Source organism: Arvicola amphibius, chromosome 5 (assembly GCF_903992535.2).
Source record: "Arvicola amphibius chromosome 5, mArvAmp1.2, whole genome shotgun sequence".
Classification (NCBI taxonomy): domain Eukaryota; kingdom Metazoa; phylum Chordata; class Mammalia; order Rodentia; family Cricetidae; genus Arvicola; species Arvicola amphibius.
Genome location: NC_052051.1, coordinates 66,177,406 through 66,205,287, shown reverse-complemented (window position 1 = coordinate 66,205,287; position 27,882 = coordinate 66,177,406). Strand labels below are relative to the sequence as shown.

The 27,882-nt window shown below is 37.7% G+C and overlaps 2 protein-coding genes across 2 annotated transcripts in view; one reads left to right on the top strand and one right to left on the bottom strand.

The window, feature by feature from the left end:
* Nucleotides 1-8,742, bottom strand: part of Mettl15 (methyltransferase like 15) — a 175,031-nt gene extending 166,289 nt beyond the window's left edge. The window contains exons 1-3 of the mRNA XM_038330281.1: nucleotides 8,655-8,742; nucleotides 6,094-6,278; nucleotides 1,759-2,045 (exon numbers count right to left, since the gene is read on the bottom strand). Coding sequence (XP_038186209.1) covers nucleotides 1,759-2,028 — 270 coding nt within the window. The 5' untranslated portion in view covers nucleotides 2,029-2,045; nucleotides 6,094-6,278; nucleotides 8,655-8,742. The remainder of the gene's footprint in view (nucleotides 1-1,758; nucleotides 2,046-6,093; nucleotides 6,279-8,654) is intronic.
* A 158-nt stretch (nucleotides 8,743-8,900) lies between these two features.
* The window catches only part of Kif18a (kinesin family member 18A), a 67,606-nt gene continuing 48,624 nt past the window's right edge, over nucleotides 8,901-27,882 (top strand). Inside the window, exons 1-6 of the mRNA XM_038331015.1 lie at nucleotides 8,901-8,986; nucleotides 13,246-13,616; nucleotides 15,192-15,349; nucleotides 21,583-21,687; nucleotides 22,274-22,384; nucleotides 24,725-24,922. Of these exons, the coding sequence (XP_038186943.1) occupies nucleotides 13,292-13,616; nucleotides 15,192-15,349; nucleotides 21,583-21,687; nucleotides 22,274-22,384; nucleotides 24,725-24,922 (897 nt within the window). The 5' untranslated portion in view covers nucleotides 8,901-8,986; nucleotides 13,246-13,291. The remainder of the gene's footprint in view (nucleotides 8,987-13,245; nucleotides 13,617-15,191; nucleotides 15,350-21,582; nucleotides 21,688-22,273; nucleotides 22,385-24,724; nucleotides 24,923-27,882) is intronic.

Genomic DNA, 27,882 nt, shown 5'->3' with positions numbered 1-27,882 from the left:
TCCAAAATGTGATCAAACATTAGTCTAGAAGTTTCTGTGAAGGTAGTTTTAGAAAAATAGAAATATTTGAACTGGCAGGCTCTAAGCAAATCAAATAATTACCTTCCATAATATGGAAAAAAACTTACTAAAACAAACTGAATGAGAAATACTGCCATTCTTTTGTCCTCAAGAAGTTACTTCCTTGGGTCTCCAGCCTGTCAACCACTCCTGTAGATAAAGGACTCTCTAACTTGCATATGTCAATTCTGTAAAATCTCCATCTCTCTCCCAGCCTCCACTCCCCTTAGCACTCTCACTCTCCCTACTATCATCCTTCCTCCTACTCCACATCCACATCCACAGATACACATACATCAGTCTTCCCTCCCTACTCCACATCCACATCCACAGATACACATACATCAGTCTTCCCGCATCTGCCATTCACTTTCTCTAATTTCAGTCACACGGAGAAGTTTGTCCAGATGTCAGCAATTCTAACATTCAACTGCCCAGCCATGAAGTAGAATGAGAAGAATTTCATGCCAGCCTATTCTTCTCACCCCATCTAAGACATTGAATCCACATTATACATGCTACCTATTGTCAATTGTTTATCATCTGCCTTCATTATCTGTGCTGCTTGTAATTAAGAAACCCTTCATGTAGTACATAATGGCCTCTAAATTCGAGTACTGTGATACTGGAATTCAGACATTCCAAAGTGAAGTCAAAAAGTAAGTGAAGAGGTAAAAAGTCATGACTTAATAAGGAAGACAAAACGTGATTGCTACAGTTGCTAAGATCTATAGTAAGAATTACTAGGCACAGGTATTCTCTCTCTCTCTTTCTCTCTCTCTCGCTCTCTTTTTCTCAACTGGTTTAGAATCTCTGGAGAGTTTGGAATGACACAGATGGGTACTGGAAATGTAGAGAGAATAAAATAGGAACAGGGATTCAGAACGCGATCTTTTCTCTAATCACTCTTTAAAAAGATTATAAAATCTTCAAGAAACTGTTGTGGAATTGAGTTTTCATATTCAACCTCTCAGCAAGTGTATACTATTCTGACAGCTGTGATCTGGTGAAACTTAACAGCTCAGGTAAATAATTTCTCAGATTCTAAGCTGCCAAGCACTAGAGAATTCTATCTATGGGAATATATAAGAGAATTAAAATCATACATTCACACAAAATCTTGTGTACAAATCTTCATAAAATGTGCAACTATGATAACCAGAAAATAGTAACTAACATACCGAGATCCAAAGACAAATGGCTAGACAAAACACATTATACCCATATCATGGAGAACTCTACAGTAAAAAAGAACAAAGCAGGGCTGTGGTTGTAGCTCAGTGAGAAAGCACTAACTAGTATGTGTGACATTCTGGATTTGATGCCCAAAATCTCATGCATGCATGCATGCATACATACATACAAATGGATAAAAGTAAAAAAAAAAATCACAACGTTCTACAACATGGGTAAGTCTTTAAAAAGCATTAAGTCAAAGAATGTAAGCACAAAACATACTTTAGGTCAATCCAAAATGACATAAAATAGCCTAGTGGTTTTCAAGGTCCAGAGAAAAGTAAACAAAAGACCAATTGCCACTGGATATGAGGCTTATCCATGTACTAAAAAACTCCTAAACTAGAAGATAGTGATGACTTCACAAGCACATCAATACACTAAATAACACCCAATTATATACTTTTAAATAGTGACTTACAACCCAATAAAAAATGACAATGATTTTAAAAATCAACTCACCTGCCCTTTTCGAGGTGCCAAGCAATGAATAACTTCATCCACCATTACTGGAATATGCAGTTTAGCCATAGCTTCAGAATCTTCCTCTGCAGATCTATGTACGTTCCTAGTGCCACACAGAGCTGTCTCTTCCTGAGATTCATATTCAGTATGCACTGCTGCTGAAGTGTGCATTGCTTGGGTATAGACACCCAAATTAAATGCACTGGACTCCACCCAGCAATAAAATAGTCCTTTGTACATTCTACAAAAACATGAATATCGAAGCATTCTGCAGATCAAAAAATCTAGAAGAGAAAATTAAAATTTGATGATGTGGGGCTTTTAATCCTTTTTATGCACTGGTACTTTGCTTGCACGTATGTTTATGTGAAGATGTCAGATTCCGTGGACTGGAAGCTACAAACAGTTGTGAGCTGCCATGTGGATGCTGGGAATTGAACCCATGTCCTCCTTAAGAGCAGCCAGGGTTCCTAACTGCTGAGTCATCTCTCCAACCCAGTTTCTAATTTTTTTTAAAAGATACACTACTTGGGAAAAAGCTCATTAACGTAAAATGTTTAATACACAAAACATTTAAAACTCATCATCTAAGCAAGCAAAGGTGACTGCCTTCTTCACATGAAACAAGAAACCCAAGTGAACACACAAACATAATTTAAATGTAATTTCTCACTGGGCACCATGACTGCATCTCCAATTCCAACCCTCAAGCAGGAGGAAAGATTGAGGAGGACAACCTGAACTGCGAAAAATAATTAACCAATTCATTAAACAAATACAACTTCTGCAGGGGCTTTATCAACTCTAAAACCGTCCATTTTTAATCTTCATCAATATGAAAACTGTTAACTCAGTTTCTGCAGTATAGCTATTAATTAGTTCTAAAGAGTAGATTCAGAAACCTTAAAAATATTTATTTAAAAATTTAACTTGGTTTATGGCAACAGCACCCAGGGCTCACCCAATCTTGTCTAAAAGTTAAGCTAGAGCAGGAAAGAGAATATAAATATTTTATTTTACGTTTGGTTCACCCTTTCTTTCCTGTTGTCCCACTTATTGTTCTCAGTGCTAAATTAATACATTCAACTTAGCTTTTAGAAGATGGGAACTGGAAATGAGTAAACATGGAGACCAGACAAGAAAATACGTTCACTTTGTGAATATCTTGCAGATTGTCAAAAGGGTCACTGACAAGACAGCCTCAGCACAACCTGTACCCAGGAAGCATATACTCAGTCAAGCTACAGCTTAACGCTCAATAAGGCATTTCTTCCCTCTACCTTCAATCCTGAAGATCAAGCCCAGTTTACAAATACCACATAAACAAACAAACGCTAAATACATTTTTATTCCTTTTTTTTTTAAACTGGGCTAGGTCTTGCTATGGAACCAGAATAATATCAAACTTGATATCTGCCTCAGCTTCCCAAATACTACATGCCGTGACACCTTAATATACTTTGGAATTTCATAGCTACTATTTGGTTTGGTTTGTCTGGTGTGGGTATGGTGGGGTGGGGTATGTGTTCCTTGGTAGCTGGTGTTAGATATTGAACCAGGCAGGGCCTGTGTACACTAAGCTCCCTCTCTACCACCTCAGATCCCCGTTTGGAGATGTATACACCCTGTGGCCTAAAACCAAGCAAACAGATAACACAATCATTGATTCTCAAACTTTCTCATCTTCTGCAATTTGAAATTCTTCTAAATGCAGGAGAAAAGGATACTTACATTAACATATTAACAGAAAAATATATTTGAAAGCATTGGTGTTTTGACCAATTACCTTCAAACATTGTTTATAATACTTCCATAGTAAATACCCAATTGGTACGTCTCTTCCTTCCTCATGGATTAAGAGTTATTTAAGAATGAGTCCTATGATTTCATATGCATAAAATCAAATGAACGAGAAGTGCTTACCACGTGCTTCAGTGGAGGGGAGAGGGAGAATACACAGACCAGTGAATACATTCTAAATTTCACAAAATAAATGTTTTTATCAATCTGGTCTGATTGTACCCACTAAATTTGCATTTTCAAATTACTTGAAGAACTATAAATGTCCTACATAAATGTCTCCCTTTCCTTTTGTAATAGAAAGTAAAATAATTCATACGTATTGACGAAAACAGAATGCAATACAAATGTATGTGCATATGTTAAATAGAGCATGAATAAGATGCTACCCTAAAGATAACACACCAAATTTGCTTTAGAAATAATTCACTGAATTATGTGCCAATAAGAAAGAGTGAAAATATGGAGGTGCCAAAGAGACTAGAAATAAAACTCTAAAGTGAATTTCTAGTTCTGAAGCACCAACAAATTAACCAAATTGTTAGTCGTTCTTTAAATTCTCCAGATAACTTTAAAAAGCCAAGTACAACTACCCTTTAATTTGATGGACCTTTTTTCAAGATAATAACTAATTTTTACTCAGCACTAAGTGACAATAACTCTTTGTAAAAACTATGTTCTACCTCATGTAATTTGTCATAGTTCTTGGAGTTTAATGTAATTATTCCTAAATTATAATTGAAGAAACTAAATTGTTTACCCATATCCCGAGCTATAATTGTAACTATAGTGCAAAGGATCTACCTTCAGAGCCTAAAATCTTCATCCTCAGTGTTATAAACATAACCCAATGCAACTATTTCAATGTACACATATAATTTAATGGTAAACTACACTAACTATGTATATATAGTAACTCGCAAATTATATTTTTAAGGGGAAAATGCCTCCTATATCTTGGCTTTGCTCTACGTGGAACTAATAGATCAACAAAAGGAACTCCATGCATCAGGCAAAAGAATGGAATTTGGAATATGTAAACAACCTATACTCTCAACCTCTACTCTATGTCAGTTATTAATCTATTAATAACTGATTTTTATCTTTGGGGGTTCAAATGAATACTGATTTTTATCTTTGGGGATTCAAATGAATACAGGTGCCAATAGAGACCAGAGGCATGGTATCCCCCAAAGCTGGAGCTAGCAGCAGTGATGGGTAGAATGATCTGGGGGTTGGGAACTGAACTCTGGTCTTCAACAGTACAATCAATCACTGGGCCATGTCTCCAGCCCCTTGTCCAGATTTTAACTGTATTATTTTATAGGAAGCACTGCTGTCAATAAAAAACTCAAAATAATGTGGGATAAAGCAAATAAAAATGGAAGCAAAATTGTTTCCATCATTTTATTCTTTATTGTAGTCAAATTTTATGCATTCATTTAATTATGTTCAAGGTAAAGCCAAGTTTTTTTTTTTACTTGTTCGTTTTTGAGACAGTTTCTTTTTTTTTTTTTTTTTTTTTTTTTTTTGGTTTTTTCGAGACAGTGTTTCCCTGTAGTTTCTAGAGCCTGTCCTGGAACTAGCTCTTGTAGACCAGGCTGGCCTCTAACTCAAAGATCCGCCTGCCTCTGCCTCCCTTCAAGACGTGCGCCACCACCGCCCGGCCTTTCTTTTTTCTTTTTAATTGATTTTATTCAGCTATACATTTTTCTCCGCTCCCTTCACTTCCTGTCCCCTCCCCTTCTACCCTTTCCCATGGTCTCCATGCTCCCAATTTATTGAGACAGAGTTTCTTTGCACCACCTTAGCTATCCTGGAACTAGCTCTGTAGACAAGGCTGGCCTAGAACTCACAGACCTCCACCTACCTCTGCCTCCCTCCTAAGTGCTGGGATTAAAGGAGTGAGCGACCACTGCTTCGAGTCTAATTTTTTTTTTCTTATTATGAACTAACTAGCTTGTAACCTAGGCAAACATGGAGAAGGGACTACAAATGATTATTTGTAGCCTTGAGATTGTTTGTAGTATCACACTTTGTTGGGAAGGTGCTAAATTTATTGCGAGTCAGTAAACCTGGCCTCTAAAGCAGATTGCAGTGTGGTAGTAAATCTTTTCACTTTTCGACACCGGCAAAGTCATCTTAAGTTGTGGAGACCACAAAATTGACCAGGTTACTCTTTTAATTGTGGGAATACAAACTGATGACTATAAGCAGTACTTCCTTCGGGCTGCTAACCGTCACTATGATTAGTCTACCCTGAAAGGAAATGTTGTTACAAATGTAATTTTAATGCTAAGAACGCGACCAGCGGGCAGGCGGGAAGGCAGAGGAAAGTGGAAAGGGGAGGAAGGCACCCTTTGTCATAGGATTCCAGCCCAGTCCTGGGCAATCTTCACAGACAAGCAGACCCTAAGCAGTTGGGGGAGGGGCTTCTACTTCCTTTGCTGGGTGGAGATAGGATTCCCAAAACCCCTAAACCAAGAGCACCGTCTCCATCCCAGAAATAGCCACTCGCTGCCTTCTCCTCACCTGAGGAACGACGAGTCCTCAGTCAGCCTGAAAAGTTGGGCCAGCCGCGACACTAAGAAGCAGAAGAGCCTGGCCTTGCATACGTCTAGGTCGGGGGTGGGGAAACTTGTCAGGACGGACTGATGGGCTCCAATCCGTCGGGGCAACTGAAGTCTGTCTGACTTTCGTTCCGTTGCTCCCAGCACCTGCCAGGAGAAGGTGTTGAGGGTCAAAGGTTTCCAAAAGACTTTCCCAGGAAAATAAGATCTCACCATTGCCAAGTTTAAACACACCTTTAAGGATTTAAAAGCCAAATGTCCGTCACAACTTTAAAAGTAACTTTCACTTTTCTCTTCGGTCGAAAATAAAGGTATTTTAGTTTTGTAATGGCTCCATACATCATAGCCAGTTTCTAACCAAAGATGGAAATTTCGCACTTCTTAGCCCTGCACATTTGGAAAGCTTTGGTTCTTCCCCCCACCCCTTTCATTTCGTTAGAAAGCAGGAGGTTCTCTTGTCCTGTTGTTACTTCTGCCAAACTCATGAGTTGCCAACTACACAATAACAGCAGTGATTGTATTGCCAAAACCACTGTTTTAATCAAATGCAAGATTCCTCAAGAGTATAGATTGCATAATTTGAACACTACTATAAAGCAACTGCAATGGGGAACTGAAATTAAATTTATAGTATTTGGATTAGGTGTGGCTACACCTGTATCACTAAGAAACCTATACAGTGTGGATGTAAAAAGCAAAAACTGAAATCTATGTGCCTTATTCAATAACCAATGTTATTTTGCAAGATGGCAAGATAAACATTTTCAAACTAGATAAAAATATCATTTTATAGACACTTGAAAAAAAAGTAATTTAAATACAAATAGCTGGATTTTGGTTTTACAAGACAAATACTATACTTCTCTATAGAGATTTTTCTAACACTTCACCTTTCTCACAATAAAATCAAAACATGTCTCTTACTGTCTGTTTTTGTTGTTGTTTTGGCTTGATTTGATTTTCCGACACAAGGTTTCTCTGTGTATCTCTGGCTGGCTGTCCTAGAACTCACTCTAGTGACCCAGCTGGCCTCAAACACACAGAGATCTGCCTGCTTCTGTCTCCCTGCATGCTGGGATTAAAGGCGTGGGCCACCACCGCCTGACTCTTAGTCTGTTTTGAGACTAATGTGAAGTGATATGTAAGGAGTTAATAATATGCCTGGGACACCAAAGGCCAAGTACTATATAGTGATGGATTTTATTTTATTTTATTTTATTGGTCTTTAGAGGCAGAGTTTCTCTATGTATTTTTAGAGCCTGTCCTAGAACTTGCTCTGTAGACCAGGTTGGCCTGGAACTCACAGAAATCCACTGGTCTCTGCCTCTGAGTGCCAAGATTAAAGGTGCGTGCCTCCATCTCCAGGTGTGAAGGAGTATTTAAAATAAAATTAACTCTTCTCAATTTTATTGCCAAACCCAGTACAACACAAATGATGTTATTATTTTGTACATTTAATTCAACCAGAAATAAGTAGTCACTTTATTGCTGGACTATCCAGGGCTCAGCAAAACTCATAGAACATGCATGATATATAGTTGTGCAAGGTTCCTGATTTTTTCAATAGAAATAGGGATTCTCCATCATAATCTATGAGCATTCAACACAAAGTTCCACCAACAGTAGCCTGCACTGCTGGGTGTGGTGGCAAACGCCTTTAATCCCAACACTTGGGAGGCAGAGGCAGGCAGATCTCTGAGTTCTTGGCCCGCCTTAGCTACATAGCAAGCTCCAAGCTAGCCAAGGCTATGTAGCAAGACCCTGTCTCAAAATATAAAACAGAGATATGACAGAGAGAGAGAATGCAATATACTGAAACATCCACAATTTTACAGTGATATTCAGTCAACTGGAATCTAACCTCCAGGAAGGCAGACATTGACTTCATTATGGACTAATGTGTTCCTAAAATCAAGTAATAATTGCTAAGTAAATGGACAGTCATATAAACAACAGCAATGAAATTAACATCAGAATACTAACTTTCTCTCAAGGGCTGAGGATGTCAAAACACTGATAGGGGGCTTGCCTAGCCACAATACAAATATAAAATACAAAATACCCTGCCAAATTAAAAATGAGTTATCTTAGGAAAAATATTTCCCATGTTTCCATGCACTTTTATTTCTAAAGTATACTTTCAAAAATAATACAATCTGGAACAACATTCAACAACAACCTGATGAATAATGTACTAAGCCAATATCTCATTAAGTGATTTTTTTTTATTTTGTAATGTCATCCTTGAACATGTAAAGAGCCGTCAAATATCAAATATTTTCAGTCAGCCATGAGGAAAACAGGCCAGGAAGCCCTGGCAGGAAGACTTAGGACCTGGAGCCAGAAGTCTTGAACTTATAATTAATTCAGGTAGAGGCCCCATACCTTCCATAGCATGAGACCTAATCCTTGGAAGCCTGAGTAATCAGAAAGGAAAAAAAGAACAAAATAACCCATGCCCTTCAACACGCCTTCTGCCCCCAAGGAGAAGCACACCACCCCACACCACAGGACCCTACTCACTCCCAGGGTCTGCGACCAAACTAAGGCTCCCAGGTGGCTTCCCACCTGCACCTCCGCCCTAGCTCCGCCCACTCCGCCAGAGGCTCCCGGAAACGTTCGCGCGCGTTGCCACGGAGACGCCCAGAAAAGCCGCTTTCCCCCCCCACCGGCCTGGGAGGCCCGGCCTCTGGCGCCAAACTGCGAGACGCCGGGGCAACGTCCGACGTGCTGACGTCAGCAGAGCGGCAGCCAATGATACAGGTCGCTGAGGAAGCTAGCTTGGGTTTGAATTTGTGGCTGTGCTTATAGCGCCTGGAAGCCTTCTCCGCCAAGTTGCCGGACGCTTTCTCTAGGTGAGTGAGCTGGGCACTGTCTGGGTACGGGTTCTCGGTCTCGGGAGTGGAGGGTCCGGCGGCGGCGGTCAGGTCTGCGGACAGAGAAGCTTTGGGCGCGGAGTCCGGGACCAGGGTCCCTTTGGTCCCCCGGCGGGGAGGACCCGGGGCTGCCTGTCTGAGGAGGCACGACTCGGCCCGCCGTTGCCAACCCCGAGGTCCCGGGCTTCGCCTTCGAGCCCCGAGAGGAAGCAGGTCCCTTTAAAGGGTAGCTGGCCCCTTTCCCAGACCTGGACTGAGGGCTCTGACAGTCCAGCCTCTTGGAGTGTGAGGTTCCTTCCGGATTCCAAATTCGGAGTAGCCTGCTTAAGCTGCTCACGTCAGTGTGCGACGTCTGTGCTTTACTGTCAAGTGTGGAGCGTTTGTGCACAGCGGCTCTCAGGTCACTGGTCAGTCCGGAGCCCAGGTGTAGCAACGGGCAAGACCGGCCCTGACTGCCCACCTGTGTTGCCGAGGACCACAAAGAAAAATGAAAGAGCTGAAGGCAAGGAGCTATTTTTGCAACCCTTTCCTATAGGATCTCGTTGGCCTTGGCCTTACAAAGAAGCTAACTTTGTTGGTGTTGTCATTGCACCTCGCCCAGTTCCCACCTTGGGTTGATTTCTCTAACTTTGGTATTAGACTTATGAAATCCACGGAGATGATAAATAGCACTTGCTATTAAATGCAGTATATTGTAGGAACTATTTAAGTAAGCGAGAATGATTTGCTGTGAGAGGTATGCTCGTTATTGAACCGGTGTTTACAGATATGCAAGGTTTCTCATGTTAAACAGCATCTTGTCCCACTATAGTTATACCGCAAATCAGTAACGACACGAATGAGTGAGTTTCTGGTTTTAATTCCGTGAAGAGCGATGGAAAAGATAGCCCACTCTCGGTGCTGACCTTCTCGCCCCCCCCCCCCCCCCCCCCCCCCGTGGCAGCTTGTCATTCTGCCCTGAAGTCTGTAAGCCAGTCAAATCAGTGACCCTAACACTGAAGTTAATGTACAGAAAGGTTTATTCTAGATAGAAACTGTGAGGAGAGTTCCCTGTTCTGAACAGTGTTGAAGCAGAATTGTCCGAGTTTGACGTAATTCATAGCTATGTCATTCTACTTCTGTACCCCTGTTTGGAAACAGTCTTTTCTGTTTCTTAGTCGTGTATTTTGGATTTGGATCTGGGTCCAGTTTCTGTCTCATTAGTTAAAGCAGTTGGAAAAACTATGTTTATAAACAGACATTGCTTGATCATTATGATGGTTGAATGACGTGAATATAAAGCGTTTGTCGTAATTCCTGGCAGAAAGTAACTTATACTGTCACCACTATTGCTAATCATCGCCATATTGAAGTAATTCAAGTATTTTTAGCATAATTGTCAGGAATAGTTACTGTGACCCAGGTGGTGGTGGTGCATAGCCAGCTGGTGGTGGCACATATCTTTATACACTGCTTATGTATTCAGAGGTCCTAGTCTTTGGTGTCTTAGTGACATGGAAATTCAAAGAACATCAGTATATGCATAAAGTATGGTTGAACTTTATGACAGTCTCACTGCAACAAAAGGAAACTGACAGAGAACAACAGTGTGAAAAGTTCAAATCTACAGCCAGGCGGTGGTGGCGCACGCCTTTAATCCCAGCACTCGGGAGGCAGAGGCAGGCGGATCTCTGTGAGTTCAAGGCCAGCCTGGTCTACAAGAGCTAGTTCCAGGACAGGCTCTAAAAAAGCTGCAGAGAAACCCTGTCTCGAAAAACCAAAAAAAAAAAAAAAAAAAAAAAGTTCAAATCTACTACTATCCTCAGAACATCTTATTCCACAGATAACAATAACTTTCATATTAAACATGGTCTCTGCACTTGTTGCAGAGTCAAATAGATACCAATCTCTTTTTTAATAATTTATTTATTTTATATGTGTTGGTGTATGTGTCTGTGATAATGTTGGATTCCCTGAAACTACAGTTACAGACAGTTGTGAGCTGCCATGTGGGTGCTGGGAATAGAACCAGGGTTCTCTGGAAGAGCAGTCAGTGCTCTTAACCACTGACCCATCTCTCCAGCCCCCTAGATCTCAATTTCTTAGTTACCCATGTTAGAAAAAAAAAAAAAGCATCACTTCATTGTAGGAATAACATCATTAATTTCTGAAGATGTCTGTATCTTGAAGTATTTATTATCTTTAAGAAATGTATATCTGAAAAAAAATAAGAAAAAAAAATGTTGGGCAGTGGTGGCACACGCATTTAATCCCAGCACTAGGGAGGCAGAGGCTAGTGGATCTTTGTGAAGTTTGAAGCCAACCTGGCGTACAAGAGCTAGTTCCTGGACAGGCTCCAAAGCTACAGAGAAAACCTGTCTCGAAAAAGAAAAAAAGAGGAAGAGGAAAAGGAAGGAAGAAGAAATTATATCTGAACCTGGTGGTAGTGGCACATGCCTTTAATCCTAGCACTTGGGAGGCAGAGGCAGGCAGATCTTTTGAGTTTAGGGTTAAACATATTTTTTACTCAGTAGAGATATTTTGAACAAAAGTGATGGGAATATGTGAGGTTATAGGTAAGGTTGATCAATAAACATATACTTGTATGAAATACTCATTTTTAAAATGTCTTATATGTGGTTCTCATTGAGTCGATGGTCTCTTTGTTATGGACACTGGTGTCCAGTTCCTGGGTTTAATCTGTCCTCCTTCGGCCTCCTCAGTAGCTATAACTACAGATGTGTCACGGGCCCTGTTTGTTTGATTTTTCTATCCACCCTAGATATTTGATTAAGAAAATTCAACCATGAGTGGAACTCTATGGAAGAGCACAGGTCTTGGGTTCAGTCACTAGTATGGAGGAAAGACAGTTTTCTTTGCTTTCTTGTATTCCGGAAGTAGGAAAATGTATGATTCTGTAAAATAGGATCAGTCTTCCATTGTTGAAAAGGATAAAACTAGGTAAGGGGAGGCCAATCTTCCACATTTTTAATGAGATCTAAGAGTTTGCCTCTGAATTTGAAGCTAATTGGGAATTTCGTGGGTTTTTTAAAAGGCAGTAAGTATTGGTCAAGTAAAATTTTTGGAAGAAATTCAGTCATTCTCTTAAAGGAACTTAAGAAGAACAATGTCACATGTAACTTTGTGTTTCAACCTGTTTCAGATTTTAAGAAAAATTGATCTTATTTCTCATTCCTCTTTGTTCTCTAGCTGGAGCTCAAGAAAGCAAGGAGTCCCTTGAGCATTCTTTGAGCTCTACAGATAAAATTACATCCAGGCATTTGAAACTAAACAGTTATAAAGGAAATAAATGATTTAATTAAATTGACCATGCCAAAACCTGGCCTTGCAGCTCCATTAGCCTCCCCTTTCACAAGCTTGTTACTGTCACAGAATTTTGGACTTGCCACCTGAAGTATACATGTGTGTCCAGTAAAGTGGCTTAACAGGTAAAGGTACTTGCTGCGAAGTCTGATGACCTGAATGGGATGCTCAGAATCTACATAAAGGAAGAGAATCAGAATCAGCTTCTGCATTTGTTCTTAGTTGCCTCGAGTTCTCTGAGTAGCAGCGTGAGGCGTAGTGAGCTTCAGCATAAAGTTGTTATGATCCTTGTTCAGTTGATGTTTAGGTAGTCACGTTGGTGAGGCTTTGTGGGTATAGCTTCTGATATTCCTAGGAGATACAGTCTCACCGCACATTAAGAGATCAGAGAATAGGACCTCTGAATACATGAGTAGTGTATACTATTTCTCTCCTCTCCAGACATGTGCTGGCTAGCCACTGCAACTTAAGAACTAACCCACTGTATCTCTGACAACGTGGGGAGAGACAGCCTGGGTGCATCTTTCCACTTCCAAGAGACTACAGACAAGATCAATTTTACTAAAAGGAGTTTCCAAGCTAAAATTTCCGTTATTACCCTGATCTGATTCAGAAAGATCCTTCTCTGCCCATTTTCATCATCCAGCCTAAAACCTGTGCTAGAGCCATTTGAAAAGTCAAATCAGAAAGTGAATCAGCTCTAATGTTTGAGTTTTGTTTAAACTCAAGAACGTGATTAATATTTCAGGAAATTCTTACCTTGCTTTTGTGTACATGTGTGCCGTTTTGGGGAAATGTTTAAGTGTTTAGGACTATATACATTTTTCCCAGTAATACATTTCTAGGTAAATGGAACATAAACATTACCTTTTAAATAACTATTACATGACAGTTATAAGTAAAACTAATAGTGACTTTTTCCTGTTTAATTTCAGGAAACTGCCCCAGCATTCATGTGAGCAGGAATCAAGATAACTAAAAATGTCTGTCACTAAGGAGGATTTATGTCACCACATGAAAGTAGTTGTTCGTGTGCGTCCCGAGAGCACAAAAGAAAAAACAGTTGCATTCCGTAGAGTGGTTCATGTTGTGGATAAACATATGCTCATTTTTGATCCCAAGCCAGAAGAAGTCAGTTTTTTTCACAAAAAGAAAACTACAAATTTTGATATTACTAAAAGACAAAATAAAGATCTTAAGTTTGTATTTGATGCTGTATTTGATGAAACGTCAACTCAAATGGAAGTTTTTGAACACACTACGAAGCCAATTCTTCATAGTTTTCTGAACGGATATAATTGCACAGGTAATTGTTTCAGTTTGAAGTTGAATTTTTCTTTCTAACTTCAGTTTTAATCTTGTAATAATAAATCAAGTTCAAGGTACAAGCATTCCAATAGTTTTAAGACTTTAGTGGGGCTAGAGATATGTCTCAGTGGTTTAGAACACCTGACTGCTTTTCTAGAGTACCTGGGTTCAATTCCCAGCACCCACATGGCAGTTAACAACTGTCTATAGCTCCAAGATCTGACACCCTCACACCAGACATACATAGAGGCAAAACAATAATGCACTTAAAATAAAAATAAATAAATTCTGTTTTAAAAAGAAAACTTTAGTAAATTGAAGTGCATGCTGTCTTTAAAATGTAGTCATACGTAGCTTATTCTTAATGAAACTTTCTCTTCCTGGAGCCCTGCCATTGGCCCTATAAACACTCTTTGCAGTTTTATTAAGCCATCTGCTTCTTATAATTGGTGCCAGATTTGTTGCCATTTGAACTGATGAGTATATCCACTGTTGACCTCTACAGTCATCTGCCTCCTCAAACAGCCTGCTGTTTCTTTGCAGCACCATCTATAAGATGCCTTAATACGAAAAGGTTAAAATGTGGTAAGCTTGAGAGTTGTGTGCTTTTTAGCAGATCTTCAGCCCAAGAAGCATTCCTTATGCCATGGGGAGGCTATATTTAGTCTTTGAGAAAAGACTAGTTAATTCAGTGTCATAATACTAGCATACTAGTATCTCATTTTGAAAATTGTCAGTTTTTATGGTGTTTTCTCTAACATATTCCACATTATAACATGTTTCACTCAGATTGTCTTACTCAGTTTGGTCACAGAAAATTGACACTCTTCATCCTTGATATAGAACAAAATGCCGTTTATTGGTTGGAACTGCTGGTTCTAACTTGTATCCAGATGTTTTGAAGATTCCTCCCTCCTTATCTTTAAAAAAAAAAAAAAGATCTCTGTCAATACCATTTCTTTGGTTTCTCTCTGGCTTTGTACTAATTAGCTGTCTTAAAACTTTTTTCATAAGCTAAAGTAAAACGCCAGCTTAATTCATTCCAAAAACTATTTTATCAGTTATTAATATATGAGAATCTAATAGCTGAATATGGTATTGAGTGTTTGCATCTCTAACTCCGTGGATTTCTTCTACATTTGAAGAAATATATGACTTCTTTATGGTATTGGAATGAATTGTGCAAATAAGTAATTTGCCTAAAACAATATTTAAAGAACAATTTTATAAATCACCTTCATGAAATTCCTTCATCTCAACAAGCTTATGCCTGTTTTGCTTCATGTTATTTGCTAAAGCACAGTCTGTCTTGGTGGAGGCAGTATGATCATGATACCATAGAGGGATATGGATGGATATCATATTCTGATGGCAAATAAGTGAGAAGGTGTTTCTGCCTGTCACAGTGTGGGAAGCACAAAATAATGTTAGCGCTAAGTAGAAACAGGTGATACCTATTGGATTTAACTTAGTTACTGTTCAGAATATCAGTTAGAGCTAGCACTAGACTGGACTTAGTATTACTATATTGGAACAGTGAATGTTGATCTCACACCTTTCATTGAAACCTCAGTACTTGCATATGGTGCCACTGGAGCTGGGAAGACTCACACAATGCTAGGATCAGCTGCTGAGCCTGGAGTGATGTACCTAACAATGTTAGACCTTTTCAAATCCATGGATGAGATTAAAGAAGAGAAAGTGTGTAGTACTGCAGTTTCTTATTTAGAGGTAAGTTGACACTAACCTCAACATTAATTACTGTCTGAGAAAACTCAATTACTCAATTGCAATGGTCCATTCAAATTATTTTATGCAGGAATCTTCTTGTCAATGTTTTCAGTCATTAAAATTCCTAATCATGCATGTTTTTCATTATCTTACTCTAATTTTAATTTCAAAGTGTAGAGACATTGCAAAAATAGTATGTAGAAAGAACTTCCAGATAACCTTCTGTAGCACTATGAGGGGAGGCTTACCGGGAAGATTCTAGCCTACGTCCATCTTGGGTCAAGCTCACAGAGGAGAAGCATGGCGATTGCCCGAGGCGTCTGCCTCACTCCCAGCATCCTGTTCTGTCTATTTCACCCACCTAAATCCTGCCCTATCAAAAAGCCAAGGCAGTTTCTTTATTAACCAACGAGAGTTCCTCCATCAACCTTCACTGAGATGCCCTATATGTTAAAGTTTTACACCTGCAGTATACTCTCTGTTGTATGTGCATTTATTATTTGGTACTATTTAAGGTATAAATTTATTGAACCCGGTAATTTTTAAACCACAATCACTGAATGTTTATCAAAATCAAGAAATTAACAGTGATTATCATTGTCTGATCTATGAACCTTAATGCAATTTTGATAATTATATTATTAATACCTTTTCCAGAAAGCATCACAGATCATAAATTACATTCACTTGTATGCCTTTGGCTTTCATTTTTGTTTCTTTTGTACTTTATGATACTGCCATAAGCCCCTCAGTTTGTTTTGTCCCTATTAGACTTGGTTTATTATCTGACAGACACACCACAGAAGTGGTACTGAGTACTTCCTACTTGCATCTATTCACTTGCATAATTAGTTGATTGTTCCTATTATTATATTAACTTTTTATATGTCCCATTTATTGATTGTTTTGTTCAGTGTCTGTGCTGCTGGGGTTATATTTACGAAGTGGTTCCCTGTGCCAATGTGTTCAAGTGTACGTCCTACTTTTTTTTTTTTTTAGTTTTTCGAGACAGGGTTTCCCTGTAGTTTCTAGAGACTGTCCTGGAACTAGCTCTTGTAGACCAGGCTGGCCTCGAACTCAGAGATCCGCCTGCCTCTGCCTCCCGAGTGCTGGGATTAAAGGCATGCGCCACCACCGCCCGGCTCCACTTTCTCTTCTGTAAGCTTCAGTGTGACTGGCTTTATGTTGAGGTCTTTGATCCATTTGGACTTGAGTTTTGTGCATGGTAAGAGATATGGGTCTATTTTTATTCTTCTACATGTTGATATCTAGTTATGCCAGCACTACTTGTTAAATATGCTTTCTTTTTCCATTTGATATTTTTTGCTTCTTATCAAAGATCAGGTGTTTGAATATGTGTGGATTGATATCCAGGTCTTCTATTCGATTTTATTGGTCCTTCTGTCTGTTCTTAGGCCAATACCAGGCTGTTTTCAGTACTGTAGCTCTGTAATAGAGTTTGAAGTCAGGGATTATGATGCCTACAGAAGTTCTTTTATTGTACAGGATTGTTTTGGCTATCCTGGGTTTTTTGCTTTTCCATATGAAGTTGAGAACCGTTCTTTCGAGGTCTTTGAAGAATTTTGATGGGATTTTGATGGGCATTGCGTTGAATCTGTAGATTGCTTTTGGTAAGATGGCCATTTTTACTATGTTAATTCAGCAAACAGAGCGAGTTTTACTTCTTCTTTTCCAATTTGTATTCCCTTGATCTCCCTTTGGTGTCTTATTGCTCTAGCTAGGACCTCAAGAACTATATTGAATAGTTATGGAGAGAGAGGACAACCTTGTCTTGTTCCTGATTTCAGTAGAATCGCTGGTAGTTTCTCTCCATTTAGTTTGATGTTGTCTGTTGGCTTGCTGTATATTGCCTTAATTAAGTTTTGGTATATTCCTGATATCCCTGTTCTCTCCATTTATCATGAAGGGGTGTTGTATTTTGTCAAGAGCTTTTTCAGCATCTAATGAGATGATCGTGTGGTTTTTATTTTTCAGCTTATTTATATGGTGGATTACGTTGACAGATTTTCATATGTTGAACCACCCCTGCATTTTTGGTTTGAAGCCTACTTAATCATGGTGGTTGATGACTCTCATGTGTTCTTGGATTCAATTTGCCAGCATTTTCTTTAGTATTTTTGCATCAATGTTCATGAGTGAGATTGGTCTGTAATTCTCTTTCTTAGTAATGTCTTTATGTGGCTTGGGTATCAGGGTAATTGTAGCCTCATAAAAAGAGTTTGGCCATGTTCCTTCTGTTTCTATTGTGTGGAATAATTTGAGGAGTATTGGTATTAGTTCTTTAAAAGTCTTGTAGAAATCTAAGCTGAAACCATCTGGTCCTGGGCATTTTTTGGTTGGGAGAATTTTGATGACTGTTTCTATTTCTTCAGCAGTTATAGGTCTGTTTAATTTGCTTATCTGGTCTTGATTTAATTTTGGTAAGTGATATTTGTCCAGAAAGTTGTCCATTTCCTTTAAGTTTTCCAATTTTGTGGAGTACAGGTTTTCAAAATATGACCTGATGATCCTCTCTGTTTCCTCCGTGTCTGTTGTCATGTTCCCCTTTTCATTTCTCATTTTGTTAATTTCGCTATTCTCTCTCTTTGCCTTTTGGTTAGTTTGGATAAAGGTTTGTCTATTGTTGATTTTCTCGAAGAACCAACTCTTTGTCTCATTGGTTCTTTGTATTGTTATCTTTGTTTCTATTTTTTTTATTTCAGCTCTCAATTTGATTATTTCCTGTTGTCTAGTTCTCTTAGGTGAGTTTGCTTCTTTTTGTTCTAAAGTTTTCAAATGTTCTGTTAATTCACTAGTGTGGGATTTTTTTTTCCAGCTTCTTTATGTAGGCATTTAGTGCTATGAACTTGCCTCTTAACACTGCTTTCATTGTGTCCCATAAATTTGGGTATGTTGTTGGTCATTTTCATTAAATTTTAGGAAGTCTTTAATTTCCCCTTTTATTTCTTTCTTGACCTATTGATGATTCAGGTGAGCATTGTTTAATTTCCTTGTGTTTCTGTTTTTTCTGGAATTAGTATTGCTGGTGACTTCTAGTTTTAAACCACAGTGATCTGATAAGTGTTATTCTAATTTTTTTTGTATTTGTTGAGGTTTGTTTTGTTACCGAGTATGTGGTCAATTTTTGAGAAGGTTCCATGAGGTGCTGAGAAGAAGGTACGTTCTTTTCTGTTTGGATGGAATATTCTATAGATGTCTGTTAAGTTCATTTGAGTCATAACATCTGTTAGTTCTCTTATTTCTCTTTTCATTTTCTGGCTTGCCTGTCCAGTGTTGAGGGGGGAGTGTTGAAGTCTCCCACTATTAAGAGTGTGGAGTGTAATATATGATTTAAGCTTTAAAAGTGTTTCTTTGACATATAAAGGTACCCTTGTATTTGGGGCATAGATGTTTAGTATTGAGATTTCCTCTTGATGGATTTTTCCTGCGACTAATATGAAACGACCTTCTTTGTCTCTTTTGACTGATTTTAGCTTGAAGTCTAGTTTGTTGGATTTTAGGGTAACTACACCCATTTATTTCTTAGGTTTATTCGATTTGTATATTTTTTTCTAACCCTTTACTCTGAGACGATGTCTGTCTTTGAAGTTGAGATGCAGTTTTTGTATGCAGAAGAAGGGTGGATTCTGTTTTCATGTCCAATCTGTTAGCCTGTGCATTTTTATAGGTGAGTTGAGTCCATTTACATTAAGGGATATTAATGACCAGTACCTGTTAGTTTAGTTTTCATCGTTGGTGATGTTAATTTGTGCATTTTTTTCTTCTTTGCTGTTATGAGGTCATCAATTGTCTGTTTTGTTAGTGTAGCCAGCTTCCCTGGGTTGGAGTTTTCCTTCTAGTATTTTGTGTAGGGCTGGGTTTGTGGCTAGATATTGATGAAATCTAGATTTGTTACAGAATATCTTGTTTTGTCCTTCTATGGTGATAGACAGTTCTGCTGGGTATAGTAGTCTGGGCTGGCATCTGTGGTCTCTTAATATCTGTATAATACTTGACCATGACCTTCTGGCTTTCATCGTCTCCACTGAGAAGTCAGGTGTAATTCTGATAGGTCTACCTTTATATGTTACTTGGCCTTTTTCTTTTGCAACTCTTAATATTCTTTCTTTACTCTGTATGTTTAGTGTTTTGATTATTATGTGGTGAGAGGACTTTATTTTTGGATCCAGTCTGTTTGGTGTTCTGTAAGCTTCTTGTATCTTATCTTCATTGGCATATCTTTCTTTACGTAGGGAAAGTTTTCTTCTATGATTTTGTTAAATAAATTTTTTGTGCCTTTGAGTTGAAGTTCTCCTTCTTCTATACCTATTATTCTAATATTTGGCCTTTTCATGGTGTCCCATATTTCATAGATATTTTGGGTTAAGCTTTTGTTGGATTGAATGTTTTCTTTAACCGATGAGTCTATTTCCTCTATTGTATCTTCAGCTGTTGAGATTCTCTCTTCCATTTCTTATATTCTGTTGTTCATGCTTGCGTTTGTGGTTCCTGATCTTTTTCTCGTGATTTCTGTTTCTATAATTCCTTTGGCTTGTGTTCTCTTCATTGTTTCTATTTCAGTTTTCTAGTCCTAGATAGTTATATGTTTGGTTTCTTTTTCTTGTTATCTTTAAGTGATTTGCTGTTATCTTCCAACTTTTTTTTTGTTTGTCTTTTCCTCCATTTCTTTTTTTTTTTTTTTTTTTTTATTTTTTTTGGTTTTTCGAGACAGGGTTTCTCTGTGGCTTTGGAGCCTGTCCTGGAACTAGCTCTTGTAGACCAGGCTGGTCTCGAACTCACAGAGATCCGCCTGCCTCTGCCTCCCGAGTGCTGGGATTAAAGGCGTGCGCCACCACCGCCCGGCTTTTCCTCCATTTCTTTAAGGGAATTTCTCATTTCATCTTTAAGAATTTTAAACATTCTCTTGAAGTTATTTTTAGGTCATTTTCTTCTGGTTCATCCCTAGATTTTTTTTCTTATTAGATCTTAATCTCTTATTAAGACCATGGTCTAAGATTATCTCTGTTACATTCTAGAAATAGCTCTGTCTATACCTTCACTCCTTGGTTATAGCTTGTTAGAATCACCAGGTAAGGGCTAGAGGTTGACTTGGTGGTTAAGAGCATTTGTTTCTTACAAAGGGCCACGGTTTATTCCCAGCATCCATGTGGCACATAGACATACATGCAAGTAAAACACTTAACACAAAAAGCAATAAAGTAACTAAGTCTTTAAAAAAAAATTCTCAGGGGAACTGGCTTTCATAGATCACCTTGAGAGTATTCATTCTCCATGGTGGGTTGAAGCAGGCAAGAGTAATTGCTATACATTAGACAAATAAGATCTAAAAGAAAGTGTCTGCTCACTTCAATAAATTTATTACATTTTTAAAATGATGTTATTATTGAATATAAAGACATACCAGAAAAAGAAAAAAAAACATGTGAAGTACTAAAACATGGAAAGAAATGGCAGTGCATACACACCTACTATGTCACATTGTAGAGTCTGTGTATGTGCATTTTCTTTTTTATGCTTAGGATCATATCTGGAATGTCATGCATGTTAATAGTGCAGAATGCTCTACCAAAAGCTTTATCACCAGCCGGGAAAAAAATGTTTTTTTAAAGGTCTAGTTTTCTGATTTTCCTTAATTTTTTTCATAAGCCCTGTTATCATTCTGTTGGCAAACACTAAATGTGCCTTTACTAGATTCGTAAAATGAAGTCAGCATACTATTTGTAATTATTATTTGTACAAATCTCTTTTACATGATCCCGAAGTTATAAAATTAAGGTGTGTGCTAAATGTAGACCATAAAGAATAGCCAAGTTCCAATCCTTATTCTATTGTTAATTTTATGACCATTGGCAAAGCACTCAGCATCTTAGGTGTTATACACACAGTTCAGATGATGGAGACTTCTACTAATTGTATGTTAGACTGAAATTGAAGGATTTAGTGACATAAATACACCTGTTTCTGACTGGGTTTCTGTTTAACATTTAGTCTCTAAAGTTGGTGTATTTTGCGGCGGTGAGAAAGCTGGCTTATCTTTATTTTGTCAGAGTTGTCAAATCAGGAAGTAGTGGGTGAGAATATGATAGCATCAGATTTAATATTCAGTTGTAAATTGACATGATCAAAGTGTGGGTTTGTACATCATCAGTCAACAATGTGCATGTGAGATAATCAGTTAGACACCACTGTATTTTGGTTCTTTTTATTTTAAGGTATATAATGAACAGATTCGTGACCTCTTGACAAATTCGGGACCACTTGCTGTCCGGGAAGATGCCCAAAAAGGAGTGGTTGTTCAAGGTCTCACTTTACACCAGGTATGCTTATGAATGCCTTTTCTTTCTGGTAGAGTAGCAGATCTGCAGGTTTCCTTTTCTACCAATTTGACTCGACTGTGTTTAAAAAAAAAAACTAATGAACTTAAAGACTAAAGGGATCTAAAACCCTGAGTGATTTTTCCAAGGTCACAGAGGTGCTTGCAGAATAGATAAGAACTGAGGATAGCCTCATTTTACTGACTTTCATTGACTATTCTTGTATCATCTTCTTATGAAATAATTGATGGATATTTTTCCTGCTAAAAATCTGGCTGAAAATTTATTATTCTGTTAAATATGTTTGTATTTTTATCTCATAGACTAGATTTTACCTCTTACTCCTTGTATAGCACCAAGTACTAAAGAGATGATACAGAGCCAATATTTATTAAAGAAGAAAATTATATTTAACCTTTAAAACTATTGTCGAGTAAGTTTACTAAGGGTCTGGTATTTAGCTCAGTGGTTGAACATTTTCCTCATATTTATGGGTCCTAGCATTTGAGTCTCTAGCACATAAATAAAAGTTAGTTGAAAATTTAAAGATAGATTACTAAATATTTTTTTTTGCTATTTGAACTCCTAGCCCAAATCCTCAGAAGAAATATTACAGCTACTGGACAATGGAAACAAAAACAGGACACAGCATCCCACTGACATAAATGCCTCATCTTCTCGTTCTCATGCTGTTTTCCAGGTATCGGGCTTTAGGCTATTACTCTTAAGTTGGAATTTAAAATAAAGCCAAGATTATTAATAATTTTCGTATGTTGCAGCAAAATCTCTTCTATGGATAGTTCTGTTCCTCAGCGCTTCTTTAATTTGAAGCTTTTGTTTGCAACTTTACTTTAAGACATAATCTTATTAAGTTGACCAGGTTGGCTTTGACATCACTTAAGTAGTAATGGCCAGCCCTGACTTCAGTTCATTTTACCCCAGACTCCTGAGTCTCTGAGATTATTGGCTCTGTGACATCTTGCCCACTATTAGCACGAATAGTATATTCCATATATACTTATATGGTATACTATAAGATATAGTATATATCTTCGTACAGTAAGTACTAAGATACCTTCCCAGCCCACTTTGTTCTTGAAAGTACTTCAGCATCAAAAATATTTAGAATTGAGATGACGTACTTCCAACACATGGGTTTCTATTTTTGTGACTTGCAGAATTTCTTGAAAATAGAGAATATTAAAGTGGAAATGGGAGATGCTTACCATGTAATCAACTGCATTCTTTAAGAATGATTCAGTACTGCATTGGAGAAAGTGTCCACAAAGATCCAAAGTCGCAGATATTAGTTTTCATTATTGTTTGTAGTTTTTGGTACTTTTTATATCCAGATGATGATTTATGTAAAGTTTTACTGTAGATTATGTGTTGTTTGTTTGTGTGTCTTATGTATGTACTTAGGTATAGGTGTGCCATGGTGTATGTGTGGAAGACAAAGTTCTATCGGGAATCGATACTCTTTCCATCATAGTTGGGTCCACGAATCTAACTCAGTCATGAAGTGTTGGAGTGAGGATGCTTGTTGGTTCCTGCCGCCTGGCTACCTTAAACCCTGAAATAATCACACAAAAACTGTATTATTTAAATTACTGATTAGCCCATTAGCACTAGCTTCTTATTGGCTAACTCTTACATATTAATTTAACCCATTTCTATTCATCACGTGGCAGTGGCTTACCGGCATCACTGACTCTGGCAGCTACGGCTCCTGACTCCAGACTCCGCCCTTCTTTCTCCTAGCATTCAACCTAGCTTTCCCTACCTAAGTTTTGCCTTCCTATAGGTCCAAAGCAGTTTCATTATTCATTAACGAATAAAAGCAACATATAGAATAGACAGAAGGACCACCCACACTAATCAAGCTTGGCAGCAGGCAACTTTTACTGGCTTGTGAAATTCATCTTCTCAAGAAGTAGTTGTTACAATCAAAAGTGTTTATATCAAGCCATTCAGATAGTTTCCATTCAGTAGTTTCACTGATCTTTTCTCTTCCACTAACATTTTCTTTATCAAATCTTCAGAGAAATGTTTATGACAATGGGATTTTGCTAGAATGTATTAGATCTTTCCTATGTCTTCATCTCTTTCACCTGTCTTGTTTCAGTTGAAGTGTACAAAGCAACTGAAGATGGTTATATAAGGGAGGTAGCATACCTACCATACGTGAAGTTCAAATTTTAAATCTCAGCTCCAGTTAAACTGGAAACAATGGCTCAGACCTATAATTCTAGTGTTTCAGAAAGAAAAGATTCTGAAGTTCAAGGTCATCCTTGACTAATAAACTTATAGCCCATGACCACTAGTCTAATAAAAGAAGTTGAGTGGAATATACCTTCCTGAGCAGCTGACATACTTGAATTGATCAAATTATAAATGGACAGTTTTTTTCACTCACAGGGCTGAAAGATTCAATCTGCTGTCAACTGGTCTTATATCTTTGGAACTTATGCTGAAGCAAAACAGAATTGAATGGGGTGTTGCTTACCTTATAATCTGGATGTGAAAATTAATAGAAATAAAGAAAAGCTAGTCTTCTGTTATTTCCTTGAAGGAAATGCAACCTTGATCCAAAAACCTACTACTTGCTGCCCTCTTTGCTTTTTGTGAAGTGTAAGGGAAATATATTCCCAGGTTGTTCTGAAACTCTTAGAATCAAGTTATCTATCCACCATAGCCAAACATACACACGCACACATACACACACACACACACCCTTCCTCACAAGTAACCTGTACTACATATAGACCTATTAGGTTTTCATCTAGTGACATTAAGGGGGATAAGACAGTTAACAAATGGGCCCTTGGAGCAGCCTTTAATATCAAAACTCATATATACAAGTCTTTATTTTCATGTTTTTCTCAACTTCAATAATTCTGGTACTATACATTGATAATACATTGTTGTGCTGGCTTTTAAAAGAAGAATGACTTTGTCTTCATTTATATGTTTTTTAATAAAATATTTCTTGTAATTTTATTAAATTTTCCCCTTATTTTTCCCTGTTCTATAATTTAAGATTTATTTGCGACAACAGGACAAAACAGCAAGCATCAATCAAAATGTCTGTATAGCCAAAATGTCACTCATTGACCTGGCAGGATCTGAGCGGGCCAGCACTTCTGGTGCTAAAGGGACACGATTTGTAGAAGGGACAAATATTAATAAATCACTTTTAGCCCTTGGGAATGTCATCAATGCCTTAGCAGATACAAAGGTAAGTACTATATGTTTACTTGCTAAATATTCCGAAAAATAGTTTCTACAACATGTGGTGAATTGAATCATAAGCATAAGTGACTCTGAGCTATCTAATGGTGCTACGTGAGGGTCAGTGCCATTTTATGTTTGTTGTTTTCAGTGAGAGAGCGTTTTGTGGTACTTTGTGGGACTGAACACGTGTGCTAGGGAAGTACAACTGCCCCTGGATGTCTTTTGAGACCGGATCTCAAATGAGTTGATTAGTCTGGTCTTGGATTTTGTAGCCTCTTGTTTCACTCTCCACTAGCAGTAATTACAGGACTGTTCCTCCAGACTCAGCAATGGGTGCTTTTTTCAGTCACCCAGCTTTGGACTTGATTAAGCAAATGTTCAATGATCACTAGACAGCAAGGATAATAGTAAAATTGACATGAAGATATAAAAAAACCTTTTGAGTAAGTCTGTCTAGTTAGTATTTTATAATATACTGTAAAATTGAAGTAATACAAAAGAGGAAGGAAAAGAAGCTTAAGGTCTGAAGTGTAATTATATAATAGGATGTTTACTAAATGCTTTGAGCATTTAAACTTTTTTATATGCACTGTATAACAGAAATACTTACTAGTATACAGTATATTTGACAGTATATTAAGTTGTTTCTAAAATGTGGTAATTAATGACAGAACAGACTTAAAAACTTTAGGAAGGCTGGGTGGTCGTGATGCACACCTTTAATCCCAGTACTCGGGAGGCAGAGGCAGGTAGAACTCTGTGAGTTCGTGGCCAACCTGGTCTACAGAGCAAGTTCCAGGACAGGCTACAATGCTGCACAGAGAAACCCTGTCTCAAAATACAAAAACAAAAACAAACAAAAAAAAAAAAACTTTAGGAAAATTACTGTTAAATTGTTGAAGGTATTGTTACTTTGATTTAGAATAATGTATTTTAAAATGATTAGGAAGACCTTCAAGAGAGAGCAAATTACTAAAATGTGACCACTGAAAAAACAGCATGTTTTACATTCAATGTTGAACACTCAAAGATTTGCACATGTTACAATACTGATTTGTAAAGTTAAGCCATCAAAGTAGAGAGTGTTTGCCATAATTTCCATTTCTCTAATAGGAAAGTTATATGATGATAGCATTAATAACATTAATGAATATATAAAATTTGTTCTGTTAAAATGAGAACTGTATTTTTAATATATCTTTTTAATGAAATATATATTTTAATAAACTTAAGTATTTAATTTAATGAAATTTTTATTGCATTTATTTGTGTGTGTTTGTATGTTTAGTATGTGTGAGCATGTGGTCTCTTTATACACTTGTGGAAGTCAGAGGTTTGATTACATTTGTTTTCTGGTTAAATCTCTTTTTAAAAATTAATCGATTTTCCTGCAAAATTCAAGATGTCGTTATTTTTTTCTGCTGTGTAGTACTACATTGTGTAAATGTACCACATTTTTCTTATCCATTCTTCGATCAAAGTGCATTAGATTGTTTCCAGGCTCTGCTATGACAAACTGCTGCTATGAACATAGTTGAGCACATGTCCTTGTGGCACGATTGAGCATCCTTTGGATATATATCCAAAAGTGATATGACTGGGTCTTGAGGAAAGTTGTTTCCTAATTTTCTTGAATTTTGCAGGAAAATGGATGAAGCTAGAAAACATTATTTTGAGTGAGGTAACCCAGACACAGAAAGACAATTATCGTATGTACTCACTCATAAATGGTTTTTAAACATAAAGCAAAGAAAACCAGCCTACAAATCACAACTGCAAAGAACTTAGACAACAATGAGGACACTAAGAGAGACATACATAGATATACTCTACATGAGAACTAGAAAAAGACAAGATCTCATGAGTAAATTGGGAGCATGGGGACCTTGGAGGAGGGTTGAAGTGGGGAGGGGAGAAGCAGGAAGGGGAGCAGAGAAAAATGTAGAACTCAATAAAAATCAGTATAAAAATTAAACTGGTTTATAAAGGATTCTTGTTTCTAGATAGATTTAGATTCATAGAAGAGTTGATAAAATGATGCATATTTCTTAATCCTACTTCAACTTGATATGCCATGCCCTGTTGATACTCATGGGAGGCCTGCCTCCTTCAGCACGGAAACAGGAGGAGTAGATTGGGGTGTGTAGAGGTTTGAAGGGAATGGGAGGAGAGGAGGAAAGAGAGAGTGCAGTCAGGATGTAAAATAAATCAGTGAGTTTAATTAATTTTAAAAAAATTAGCAATTGTGATCTGACCAAGCAGTTCAACCTCTAAGAAACTATCCTATGAGTGTATGTATGCAAAAATGTTAGAGGAGGCAGTCCCTAGTATATTGAATAAACAATGCTAACATGATGCCCTATCAATTTTAGAAAGATTGATTAACCTACAACCATTGGTGGGAACAATCACTTAGATTTTTAGACGATGAATGCATTCTTGTATGTTGCTCCTTCTGTGTTCAAAGAAAAAAGGTGATGCACATCTTAAATATGTATCTCATGCCTAGTTTCCTTGTAAGTTTTTGGTTTAGGGGGGGTTGTTTGTTTTTGGTTGTTTCCTTGGGGTGTCTTGCTTTGTTTTAGAAATATAATCTTGTTTTGCTATCCATGCTACGTACCAAGAAGGTGGGATTAGAGGCACTATTGTCACGTATCATCTATTGAAATAGCTTTAAAATGTCACCTTTAACTGAAAAAATCAATCTTGATCATTGTTTTGTTGTGAGATTTGTTCTTAGAGACGTCAATTTCAGATGGAGTTTTTATTTGTTTATTGTGTGTATGATGTTGAGGTCAGAGGACAGCTTTCCAGAGTGAGTCTCCCTTTTGCCATGTCAGCTACCTTTCTTTACCTCCTAAGAAGCCTCCTGTCAGCTAGTTAGGACTTTCATAATAGTCACTGGGTAGTCAAGATTTGTTTGCATCCATCAAACACCAGTGTTATCATTGGACATTGCTTAAA